This window comes from Thunnus thynnus, chromosome 22 (assembly GCF_963924715.1).
Source record: "Thunnus thynnus chromosome 22, fThuThy2.1, whole genome shotgun sequence".
NCBI lineage: Eukaryota > Metazoa > Chordata > Actinopteri > Scombriformes > Scombridae > Thunnus > Thunnus thynnus.
In genome coordinates, this window is record NC_089538.1 from 4,781,683 (window position 1) to 4,794,565 (window position 12,883).

Genomic DNA, 12,883 nt, shown 5'->3' on the forward strand with positions numbered 1-12,883 from the left:
CAAAAAACATGTTCCATTTCCTCAGTGGTGAAAACAATAAATGTTAAAGGGACCTTCATTGAGTTCTTCAAATATATTTTGTTTGAATGATCCAGAGCAGGTGCGTCACTTTTGAATTTGGTGTTCAGTTATTTGCTTTGTTTTAACCCTCTGAGTTTTGCAGTACAGGGATGTGGAGACAAGGGGAGGAAGTTGCCACTTGGAGATTTTTGTCTTTTAGTAGTAGTTAGAACTTAGTTAGCTTTTTTATTTAGTTTTTGTCTCGAGCAATCGCTGCTACCTGTCCAAGTTCTTCCAAATACTGACATCCAGGTCCAATTGCAAATTGCAATTTTCAAATGTTAAAACATAATTTATAACAGGGTTATAACTGAGGGCTCTCTGAATTTGTTACCAGCAGGGCAAAGCTGGAAATTTGTCAAATTGTTTCAATTTTCGGCTGGCGGTGGAAGGTGGGGTGTCATGAGAGAAGCCCTCAGCGGTTAGTGTGGGTGGAGTTTGATTTGCTGTTAGGTGGTTAGATTCTGCTTAGAGGTCTCTCAGCTTTAAGTTCTAGCCGCTTCCTTATCAAAGCAACAAACAGCCTTTAACCCTTTGAGCTGGGAAATGTCCGCTAATCCCCCTCATTATCTAGACTGATATGTCCTTTATGCAAACAGTATCTTAGAAACCACTTTGCCTCTTCAGTCCATGACGTGTGTATGACATTTCATTAACACACCCAATCAAATTAACAAATAAGTTACATATTTCTGAATATGCGCCCTGATCAAAGCCCCCACTTGAGGTTTGATGGAGATTATTTGTTTATTTCGTCTTCCCACTTTATCCCAATGCTCTCCTCTAAATGATTGGATACAGACTCATTTCAAGCTATAGAAGAAAGAGAATAATACATTCAGTTTCACTCTCTTTAGAGTTTCATAGCATGCACAAATCATTTCATAAGTGGGTAAGTCATTTTTTATTGATCCAGTTTTTCATTCAACTTTCATCTCCCAAGCCTTTTTAATTCTGATTTGTGTCCTAACTACCCTCAGCAGAAGTGCATTCCCTGACGCACCGGAGGAGAGCAGAGAAGTCAGTTTATAGGAGCTCGAGATGAATGCAAGGATTGTTTTGTTTCCATGAAATAAATATGCAAGCGCTTCATTTATCTTGTTTGTCTGATGCATTAATACTTTATTTTGCTCTCGGAGACAAATTTTATCATCTGAATTCATCCCTGCATGTGTTATCGTTGACACTACCGTTTCAAAGGAGCCCCTAGAGCTAATTGGCTAATGTTTAAAACTCTTAATTCATAATCTCAATACATCTCTTATGCAAATAGAAAAGCTAATGCAAAACTTGCTGTAAAGTCTCTAGCTTTGGACATTCTGATAATCCACACAAAACCCATAGATTCTCATCTCTACATGGTCGATTTTATACACTAAATACTCTAGTTACGCTTCCTTGATTTTCAATCTACCAGACTTCACAATACGCACAGAAGTGCATGAGAAATGAGTGTCTGCAATGCTTTCACTGCAACACGGAAACTATTTTGGGACTCAGCTGCATTTAACTTTCTTTCAAATTAATTTTATTCCAGTTTTTTTTTTTTTTTTTTTTTTTTTAAAGAATCAACCACCTTCAGCAGCACAAACACACGGCACAAGACAAAGACAAAGAGGTTGGGACATTCGGCACTCAAAGGGTTAAAGAGTCATCACTTTGATGGGACCACATTGGATGGTCTAGTTATGGCTAGTTATGCATAAATGTTGGGCGGAAAGTGGCGCCCACATGCTGCAATGAATGTAGATTAATCACTGAACAAACTACTGAACAACAGTCCCTTTAACTTTTAGTGACTTCCATGGGGGGGTTCTGTTTCTTGAAAATCCAGTTATAAAGTGATATATATTTTTTTGTTTTCATGAGTGATTAAATATAGTCAATGCAAGTTCACATTCAGCCAACAAAAGACACAGGAAAGAAGCAAACGTAATCAAGAGTCTATTTACATGTGGTCAAGTTATTAAGGGGGTTATGTCGGGTTATTTGGGGGTTAATCCTCTGAAGAGATGCAGCCCCAGTTTAAGGTGCTCTGGATATGGTCCCCTGGATATCTGCACCCCAATGCTAGAGGATGGTGCTGTTATTCAAAACACTATACTGTAGTTTATTTTGACTGCCAATTATTACACAGCAAGCTGTAATGTAACAATATGTGATCGAAAACAACAAATCTTCCGACAATGTCTTATTGCCATGTTGTTTGTTTCGTTTTCATACTAATAGAAATAAAGAATAGTTGAAAGTGATGAGTTATGATATATCAGCCAATCATTATTTGGTTTGTTAGATTTGAGGATTAGAGAGGGGACCTACAGGTCTGTTAAAGAGCCAAATCACATTCAACCTTGTTGCGTGGCACTGCACCTCCTCCAGAGTGGTGGTTAACGGTAGGTTAGGCGGTTAGATCATTAGTGGAGTTAAAGGGATTTTATTACCTTTGTCGAGTAGCCACTCGTCAACTACCCGACCGAGTCGGTATGGGATTCTTTGTCTAGCAATAGCCAGGCGCTCATTATCAAAGTTCCCTTTAAGAAATTTGGAGAAGACAAATTAAGAGAGGTTACAAAAAATCTGGAAGTTGAAAGGTTAGAGGTTAGAAGGGCAACATGGCAAATGTTTAGCAAGTTATGTACTTTAAATCAGCTTTAGTTAGGACAGGAAGAACTTGAGGATGTGCTTTTGGGCTGGTTTGTTTGGTTAGGCAAGTTAACAGCATTCTAGTTACCTTGAGTTTAAATGATTTTTTAAGTTAAACAGATTTATAAATTATTTAGATATAGTATTGCATTTGTAGAATTGCTAACTTATGATAGCTATCCGCAAAGTCAATACACTTTAAAAATGCATTAGCAGTAATGAAGTAAATTAAACTAGAATCACACACAGAACCAGCAATCATTGAACAACAGAATTATTACACTGTGGAAGAATAAAGCAGAAAAAAAAGACATTTCAGTGTCAGCAATAAACCATTGTTATTTCACATGAGCATGAGATAATCACACAGTACTAAAACACATTTCATGGTTGCTTCAAGGAAGACATATTTTAGTTCCCGTTTCACACAAAGTCACTGATTAGCAAATCACCACCTCACAAATCCGACAACAGGATGGCATTCTGCCTGTGCTGCATCTGTTGGATCTGACTCTTCTACTTCAACTAAGGCAAAAAGGATTTAGTGAAACTGTCAGCACTCTGTTTTTCTCAGGTTTTTTTCCTTATGCATTAATTGAGCACTTCTCAGTGGCACTTGGCAATTAGCATCACTTCATCAGCGTGTCAAAGAAGTTTCATTGCCGCTGTGCAAACTTATTATCCCTCACTTCACTTCAATCAACCTCGGGGTCATGCTGCGTACATCTCCAACACCGTCAACAGAGACAGAGCTGGAATTAAGGAAGATGAGGGCTGATGGCGGCCGGGCTGGGGCTTTGATGAAGTCTAGTGTGGTGGCAATGTCAGAGGCTTAATTAGGAGTTATTGTCTATGTCAAACAGCAATATTTGCAGATTATAGGCTAAAAATCAGAGAGCTATGCTGGCAGTGATTTCCAAAAATGGGGTCAGGGAATCCCAAGGCGTCCATGAGGAGGGACAAAGTTCCAGGGGGTTCCCAGAAAATGAAGAACATGCTATTATCACTATAATTTACTGGAAATTATCTAATTTACAACACGCAGGTGTGAGAAATTGAATCGAAAATGTGTATCTCTCCATATACAAGGTGACACGATTCAACTGCAAGAGAGTGTTCACACCAAAGAGCATGTGTTTTATTTGAACTCTGGAGCACTTAATTACCTCCCACTAACCCAAGCACCTAATAACTCACATAAAGCAAGCTACTTGTGAGTCTGAATTCTGTTTACTCCTGGTCCTGCTATAGTTTGCCACTGCAAGTCAAAATGAACCACATACATAACTATATCATACAATACAATATCTTTAAAGTTACTGAAAACACAATCTGAGCAAATTAGAGTTTGAGGTTTGAAACATGAAATTTTGCAGAGCCGTTGGACTGGACAGATACTGCCGAAATGATATGAAACACGTGAAAGACTTGAAGAGTTTGGGAGCAAAGTCTAAACAGCAAACAGAAGAGCTCAAGGTATATACTGCATCTTAACTAGTATCCTTTGATTTTTGCTCCCCCACTCTGTACTGCTGCAGAGATCTAAAATAGACCACCTCTCAGTTCTGCAGTACCTACTTCTACTCCCCAGGGGTCTCTCTACCCACGCCTGCCTGCGCAATAATGTCTCACACAGGCTGAGGAGGTGTGTGTGTGTGTGTGCGTGTGTGCATGTGCATACTGTACACTATGTGAACAGTTGTTTATGCATGAGGAAGAGGGCAACAGTGAAAAAAAAATAAAAGAAAGGCAGTGGAAAGAAAGAAGAAATTGAATGACAGATGGCAGATGGATGGAGAAGTGTAGGACAGCCAGGATGAACATGTAAGAGTAGGTGGTTCCAATGAGCCATATGACTCAGTGGCATTCATATACTGCAACTATAGCTGTGTGTTCATCTGGGTGAGGAGTGACTCACAGGTGCAGGTCAGATGCAGGAAATGACAGAAGGGAACTGAAGCAGTTAAATTGTTACTGGATGTTTTGATGTTTCTATAATATATAATTGCTGGTAATGATGCTTTTTATTACCTGCAATAATCCCTCAATTAACCCTGCAGGGGGTCTGAGCAGTCTAAAAGGTTGAACCATTATAATCATTATTATTATATTTTCCTTTAGTTTAAGTGATTTGAAAGCCACTCTTTAGAAACAGAATTGCCAGATTTCACATTGCATGAATGGTTTACCTGTGATAACAAATATTCTTTGGGAACATACTACATTTTTCCCGTCTCTAATGGCAGCAAAGTGTTCTAAATTCAGAGAAAAATGTATTGTAGCATATTAGTGTGACCAATTACATCACACCAATGGTTCACATCACACTTAAAGGTGTTAATATTTGGGCCTCTGATGTGCCTATTAAAGACATTCCACAGGGTGGTCTTATTCCACAGTTTATGTGGAAGTCAGATCCTCCGCATCTTTGTTTCTTCACCCACGATTTCTGGACAAGAAAAAGTGGCTGGACTGGTGGCAAACACAATATGTTTAAGTTAAGCGTTAAATGTTGTTGACTGTAAAGACCAGCACAAATCACTACGTTGGCCCCCAGCATCAGAGGACAGAGGAGCTGAGTAGTTACATTTTATTTTTGATGGTAATGTCCCAGCTAAAGTTAGCAAACACCTTTATGTCGAACATGTAGGGGGCTGATGTGTAGGACTGATACGAAGCCATTGTTACTGTAGCAACTAGCAACAGCAGTGTTTTTAGCATTTCAGGCTGCCTCGGGAGCTGAACTCCACTAATGGTAAGTGAGACATAGTGGCTGTATCCATGGCTTATACAGCTGTAACTAGGAGCTTTTTGACCATGAAATCATGCTAACATGCTGTTTGTAAATAGACCACAATAGTGAAAATATTAAACTGGAAAATATTAAGATTAGCCAGGTACCACTTGGTGATTAGCCTCCTGGAAAAGCAGTGCAGCAATTACATTGTGCCAGGCAGACAACCCCACTTTAGAAATGACATAGACACTCTGCAGCAATCACTGAACTAGAAGAGGAGAGACTGTTGCTGCTGGAGTAGAGAGAGCAAAGGGAAAGATGGGAAAAAATGAGAGGGGTGTGGTGGGTGGGGGAAGGGAGGTTTGCAGAGAAGAAGGCGATCAAAATAATAACAGAGCGAAAGGAAAATAGTGGGAGGCAGTAATCCTTAGTGAGATGAATCAATCCTGTGAGTGTATATTCTCCTCCTACTGCTGCATCTACTATCTCGTCCACAAATCCTGACTAAATCTTCTCCCTCTCCTAACTTGTCTGAATCACACTGAGGCAGGGAAAGTGTAGATCTATGTCAGTCACCACCAGTAACTTAATCCTATGAAAGATCCTTTTCATCATCCAAATAATAGTTCATATGGACTATCAGCTGGAGAGATGTCCTTCTCCCTCTAGTGGCAGATGTGAGACACTGCAGTCAGGAAACAGCTCGGGAAGTGATGTCTTAAAGGACCAGTGTGTAGGATTTAGTGGCACCTAGCGGTGACGTTGCAGATTGCAACCAACTGAATATCCCTCCCCGTCCAAACGTGTAGGAGAACCTATGGTGGCCGTGAAACTTGTGAAAGGCCCTCTCTAGAGCCAGTGTTTGGTTTGTCCGTTCTGGGCTACTGTAGAAATATGGTAGCGCAAGATAGCGGCTCCGTGGAAGAGGACCTGCTCCCTATATAGATATAATGGGCTCATTCTAAGGTAACAAAAACATGATTCTTATTTTCAAGTGATTATACACTAATGAATACATATGAATATTATATTCCATTTCTGCCAATAGATCCCCCTAAATCTTACACACTGGTCCTTTAAATGGTTTCAGCCTCCTTTTTCCCTCTATAGAATCTTTCCTTACTTTCTCACTTCCATCGCTCTTTCCTTAATCCCTTTTCCTTTTCTTTCTCACTTCTACCTCATTCTTGCTTGCTTCTTTTCCTCCATCCGCACCTGTCCTTGTCTCCCCCTTGTTCTCAAACAATCCTTCATCCACGCTTCATTCCGTCCTCTTTCTTACCCTCCTGCCAAAGTCCATTTTGATTTCTTTTTCCCCTAATTCCTCCCATGCACCATTCTCTCCTGGCACCTTCGCTTCCTACTCCTTTTCCATTATTTCTTCTTTACTTAGCACCTTCCTTCCTCTTCCCTTCTCCATCCACTACTTCCCCCCTTTCGTCCTCCACTTTCCCTCTTCACCTTCTTCAACTGCAGTTAGTTTGCTCTTTCTCTCTCAATTCCTTCTTCCCTTCATCCACAGTCTCCTCCTTTCCTCTTCCATCCTCGCACTTTTCTCTTACTTGCTCCCTTAATTTCCTCCCTTTATTTTGTTTACCTTCACTTTATCCCTCAATCCTTCTTCATTGCCTGCTAACATAGTGGGTTTATTACTAAGAGATTAAATGTGCCACATTGTGAACCAGGCAATGCCATCCATTACGACACAAACACACACACACACAGTTTGACTAAGTGTAAAGTGGGTAAAGTAATAAATGCTATGAGTGAAGTGTGTGTACATTATGCAAATGTGTGTGCAGTCTTTCCCTGGCAAACAGGAGTGAGTGACAACATCCTCATCAACAACCAAAAAAATAACCAAGGTTGGTTTTGTGCATCTACTCAAAACAAAACGGACAAGGCGAAGAAAACTGGGGAAGCGACAATGGAGAACAGAATGTGATTGTGAGTTTAATTTGAGCAAAATTGAATGTAGAACTACCATAGAAAAAAATGGCACAAAGTTATGTTGGACAGCTTTTTGTGTCATCTACACTGCAGTGTATGAAAATCTGAATTCCTACGTGTCCTGATTGTTTGTTTGCATCTGTTTGCACTCGGATCCTTGGAGAAATAAGTCATTCTGAGTGAACCGGTGAAACTTTTCCCTTCCTGCTCTTCTCCGCACCAGCTGAAGCCTGCTCTGCATGAGAATGGGGGGATAGATTAAACAGCTGGGCCCTTCTCTTCTCCCCCAACGTCATTATCGCACTCGCTCTGCTCCTAAGACTATTCCCATCGCTTGATATGAAAGGCAGCGAAACAATGCTATCCGACCTGGCGCTCAAGGAAATCTGATATAATAGCCAAATGGACACCAGTGGCTATTGTATGTTTACATGTGACTAAGATTTCCCTAAATGTGCACTCAATGTGTTTCTCCTTTGGAAAAATACTGAATATAGTTGTATAATTTCCTCTGTGGCTTCAGAGGAGCTTTGTCAAGTGTGAGAAAATAACCACAGTAATGTCATAGCGATTTCATCAGGGTCATCTACACGTGGGCTTGAGACTACAAATTGATAATCAAAAGCTTATGCTACAATCTCGGGGTGTAGGAGTTAGAATGATACAGGGATTTACAAGTCAGGAAGGGTGTAAGGAAGTATGCTATTGGTTGCATTATGGGAAGTGTAGGATACAGCATTTTTGGACATTTACCCCTACCTGTGACTTAAAGTTAAGGTGCCCCTGTTGTGTCCATTTTGTCCATTTTTAAAATTTGTCTCCAACAAGTCCCCAAACATTATGAAAGTGCAACATTAAATCACTGAAGTATTCTCTCTCATGTTTTTGTAGTGTTTGGATTATGAGCTGGCACATGCATGTAAACATTATGTATCATTCACAACAACCTAGTTAGATTCTTATCCTGGATTGTGGTGCATGTAGTATTATGGAATAATAAGATGTTTACATGTTTTGTACTTACATGCAGCAGTCACAAGCCAGTTATTTAGTTGAAACATGGCCCCGAGTGTTAAATAAATGAGTCTTCACATGTCAGAACTGTATTTTCCTAAGGACTGGTGTTAAAGATAACAGAAAGAGACATATGTATTTTGTTATTGTTGTTATTTTGTGAATCTATTTAATCTGTTATTTTGTATTCATAAGGCATGTATAATATGTGGACATATGGGCAAAAATGTGTATCTCTAATTAAAGGTGCATATAAATATCTTGAACCAGACATACATGGTCCCTGCTAATGACTCACACTGAACATCAGAGGCTGGTTCACACTTATCCACACTAATCATGTATGTTTTCCAGCCAACATGCCTGTAGCTCTTGAGCCCTTGAGGCCAGGAGCGTTCACCCTGAAACACTAGTGTTCATCTCTACTCTAGAAGCCAGAAACTTGTCTCGCCTCCTATTGTGCCCTGTGTTCGGTGCCTGGAGCATCAGCTGGATTTACAGCTATGATGGGACCCTTCCTGAGTCGGTATCACAGCTGCTGTGCAAGGGGCAGCGCAAGGGCGCTCTGATTGACTGGCACCTCGGGGAGACACAAAGCAAGGTGGAGGACAGATGAGAGACCATCTCGGCATGCTGGGAGTGCAGAGTATCTGTTTCTGTGTCTGTCTGGGAGAGTTGGACTCTGGTGAGCTGATAATCCAGCATATGAATCACACACTGTTCTGTCTAGCTCTCTGTCTCCTGCTGCATGTGTGTGCATCTGTGTGAATACATGTGAGTGTGTGTGTTGAGACTCTCCAAGGAGCCAACTGTATATCATGTAGCTCTGTAGGCAGCCAGATGCCCTTGTACAGGACACCCACATCGGAAATCCATCCACAAGAATGGAGATTACATTGGAGACGATTGGCCATCGGCCATCCCACTCTCCCTCCCTCTTATAGAAACCTCTCTCTGTCAAGCTAGCCTCATTCTGTTTTTCATTAGGTAACTTTAGATGGATTGCCCTCACCCACTGGCTGTTTTTGAGAGCAGATGGGAAGAAGAAACCACTGTTCCATGTACTGTAACCCTGTAGTAACCCTGTAACCCTGCTAGTAAAGTCATTTTTGTTTATTATTAAGTCCTAAAACTCTTATTTTCTCAAAACAAAATCTGCCAGTGCTTATTTCAAACCATTTCTGATATAAATATGTCAATATATTTCTAGGGTGTCAGCAGACACAATGCTGCACTAAAATCAAGAAAAATGACATGTGACTGTAGAAAATTCTTGAAACTTGTTAAGATAATCTTTGTGTGCAGCCATATTTGTTCACTTATTTAGAGAACAAGACTTTCAGGGCTCAAAAATTAATCAAACGTCTTTGATAAGATGAGGTTTTTGGCAGCGTCATTTTGCTCCCCCAACTCTTTTATGGCAAAGATTGCAGACAAGTTGTGTTTCTTTATGTGAAACGCGCGGGAAAAGCAAGCGATTTACCTACCCACCACACTCCTTTGTTCAATGTAAATACGTCGTCCACCGCTGGTGTCGGCGTGCGTTTGAAACAGACGACATCTCGCTGTTATAACTGCTCGCTCATCTTTCATCTGTGCAGTAGTTATCAATCCAACAGCTCGTTTTCATTTCCTCCCCTCTCTCTTCTCGCTTCGACAGGATCCTCACCACCTTTCATCTTGGCCACGGTGGATTTGTGTGAGGGTGGCTGCCAGAGTGAGCCCCCCCACTCATGTGGAAATCAAAGTTGTCACTTCTCTAATTACCCAAAGCAATCTTTTCCCTCTCCTGCTCTGCACTACTTAGCTGTCTCTCCCTCTCTCTCTCCTTGCCCTCATCATTACTTTCTTCACAGTTTCTCTGTTCGCTCTGTCTTTCTCCATCATCCCATAGCCACAGGCCAATAATTGGAGATACCTTCCAACTGTGCAAGATCCAATCAGAACGTGTCGCAGAGCACCAGAGGCCCAATAAGAAGCAGCAGAATGAGAGGGAACTGTCATCAGTGACAAGTGACTAAGCTGGCTGACTTCAATTAACTCTTTCTGACTTTTTTTTGCCACACTTTCCTGAACATAATGACAAGTAAAACAGAAATCCAAACTGTGACAAATGTCAGTCATGCATCATATCAGATCAGTGGCCGAGGAGCACTTGCAGTTGCAACATTTTGTGCTTGAGGGTGTTATAAGACTGGAGTGTGACTTTAAAAACTCCATCTGCTATAACACCAATTATAAGAGAACCACTCCACAACATGTTTAATTTATGTGCCAATTTATTTTGCCAACACAGACTGAAATAGAAATCAGCTTACTTCTTGGGAGCATGGAGGCTGTAATACTTAACAAGTACTAGTGAGTCCTGCATTCAAAGTCAGATGAAAAAGTGTGCTTGAGTTAAAATGTGTGCTGGTAAAAATGAAGGTACTCGAGATCTTTCAGAGAAGTGTGCACTCAGTTTCCAATTTAGCTAATGAATGCAGTCAAATACAGAAGCCCTTCAATAAAGCCTCCCTTCATGATGGTTTTAATGTTCATTTTAGGGCTGAAACAATTAGTCCATTTATTGGTTAATCCCTAGAAAAATGATTTCCACCTTCTCAAATGTGAGGATTGGCTGTTTTTAAAGTTTTATATCAGTTTAAACTGAATATCTTTGGCTTTTGGACTGTTGGTAAATATTTATTACTTGCAGCCTTAGTTCAGTTTTGTTGAAACTGTTTTTAAAACTGTTGTTGATTCAACTTTATGGTCATTTTGGAGGCTGTTTGTGTTGTTGTTGAGTTGCATTGTGTTACTGTATATTGAGAGGTGTTTCTACCACATTTATATCAATGAAGGTAAGAAATAGTCCTGGGCTGTTGTATTACACTGCAGTAGTGTAAGCTGAGTGCATTGTTGTAATAGCTAGTTGGCACTAATTTAAACTACTTCATGTACTTTAGGTTGGTATTTTAATCTATGACAAAGACAATGCATTATATATAATGAGCTGATGAGATGTTTTGTATGTTAAACATTCCTCTGTAGTGGAATAAAAAGTGCAATATTCCCCTCTGAAATGTAGTGGAGTAATACCTTAAATTTGAATAATTGTATTTAGATCCTTTCCACCACTGCCTGATATGTGGACTTCTGCAAAGTGGAATGAATCTGACTTTCGCCACAGGGCCTGGTGCTGTTGAAATGGTGCATACTTTAATTACTAAAAACACTTGAAAGAAGCCTGGTTAGTATACAAGTACAGCTCCTGAGCAATAAGATAGTAAAGATGGTTTCCTGCCAAAGCCACCCTGTGCTCACAGCCACACAATCATCTATCATCTTCTGCTCAGTGGACCATCAAAGTCACATAGAGCCTCTTTTCCATACTTCTTGCTTGAAGGCCCGAGCTGGTGAAGTGAAATCTAGTCCATGCACAACTAAAGTCCGTATGCCTCCAGCCATTTGTCTGACTGCATTGCCTTGTAAAAAGTACACCCCTCTCCTGTCCAAATCCTGTTGCTCTCCCCTACTTTTAGCATTTTAACGTGCACCGCTGAGTGCTTTTATATTGCTTTTGCCAAAGGGAAGAGGGAAGCACATCTCCTGGGCTGCCTCAACCTCCTCTCCTCACATTGTCTCTTTATCTTTCATGCGTATTCACGTTTGGTTTTTCTTCCTTCTATGACTGTGGAGGTTGCAAAAAGACAAAGATGGATATCTAGAAACAGTGGAGACATAAAAGAAAGGATAAAAAAGGGGTAGGAGGAAGGAAAGAGTGCAGCAGAGAGCTTTGTTGACCCTTTTTCTTAGACCATTTATCTGAGGAGTGAGAACATCTTAACAGCTCAGTCAGATGAGCTGGAACTGACCTTGTTGGCACAAAGACTCTCTCTCTCTTTCTCTGTGAATCCATGTCTCTCCTCCTCCCTTGTCCCTTCCTCTAATGGTCAGCGTTACAGAATGACAACAGGGAACGGCAAAACCTCTGTCTTTGTACTTCGCTTATTTCCTCTGATGCTCTTGATTTATGATCTGTATTAAGTGGTGTGTTGGTCTCCTCGAAATGAACGCTGTTGCGTCCCAATGCATTTCAAGTAGCAAGTAATTTGCGTGCTTGTTATGAAATGATTTCTGACAATATTACGTTGTGCGTGCATGTGCCTGCATGTGAGCGGCGAGCACATGCTACATCGTAACGTACAGGCTCTATGTAATCCTTCCTGCTGTGATGCAATCCAATTTGTGAAGTGCTTATTATTCAGTAACATGCAAAGCCTCATCCATCACAGCGTTGACAGCAGCTTGCTTCCAGCACACATACTGGATCTCGCCTCTGTATTTTTCCCTCCCCACACCTCTCCTTCTCCATCTCTTCATTCTTATTCTCCTTCAGTCCATCATCTCCCAGCAATGCATCCCCAGCACTTTGCTGTAGAGTACTATTGCTTTTCCTCTCCTCTATCTCCCCTGCCGTCAACCCGTCTCTCCGTG

General features: G+C 40.8%; 1 protein-coding gene across 11 annotated transcripts in view; it reads right to left on the minus strand.

Annotated features, from left to right (window-relative positions):
• Positions 1-12,883, minus strand: part of nrxn2b (neurexin 2b) — a 715,289-nt gene that overhangs the window by 29,632 nt on the left and 672,774 nt on the right. For 9 of the 11 annotated variants that reach the window (XM_067579159.1, XM_067579157.1, XM_067579160.1 and 6 more), the window contains one exon: positions 2,502-2,591. The exons of the other annotated variants lie outside the window; for them this stretch is intronic. In XM_067579159.1, coding sequence (XP_067435260.1) covers positions 2,502-2,591 — 90 coding nt within the window. The remainder of the gene's footprint in view (positions 1-2,501; positions 2,592-12,883) is intronic. 11 annotated transcript variants of the gene reach the window in all.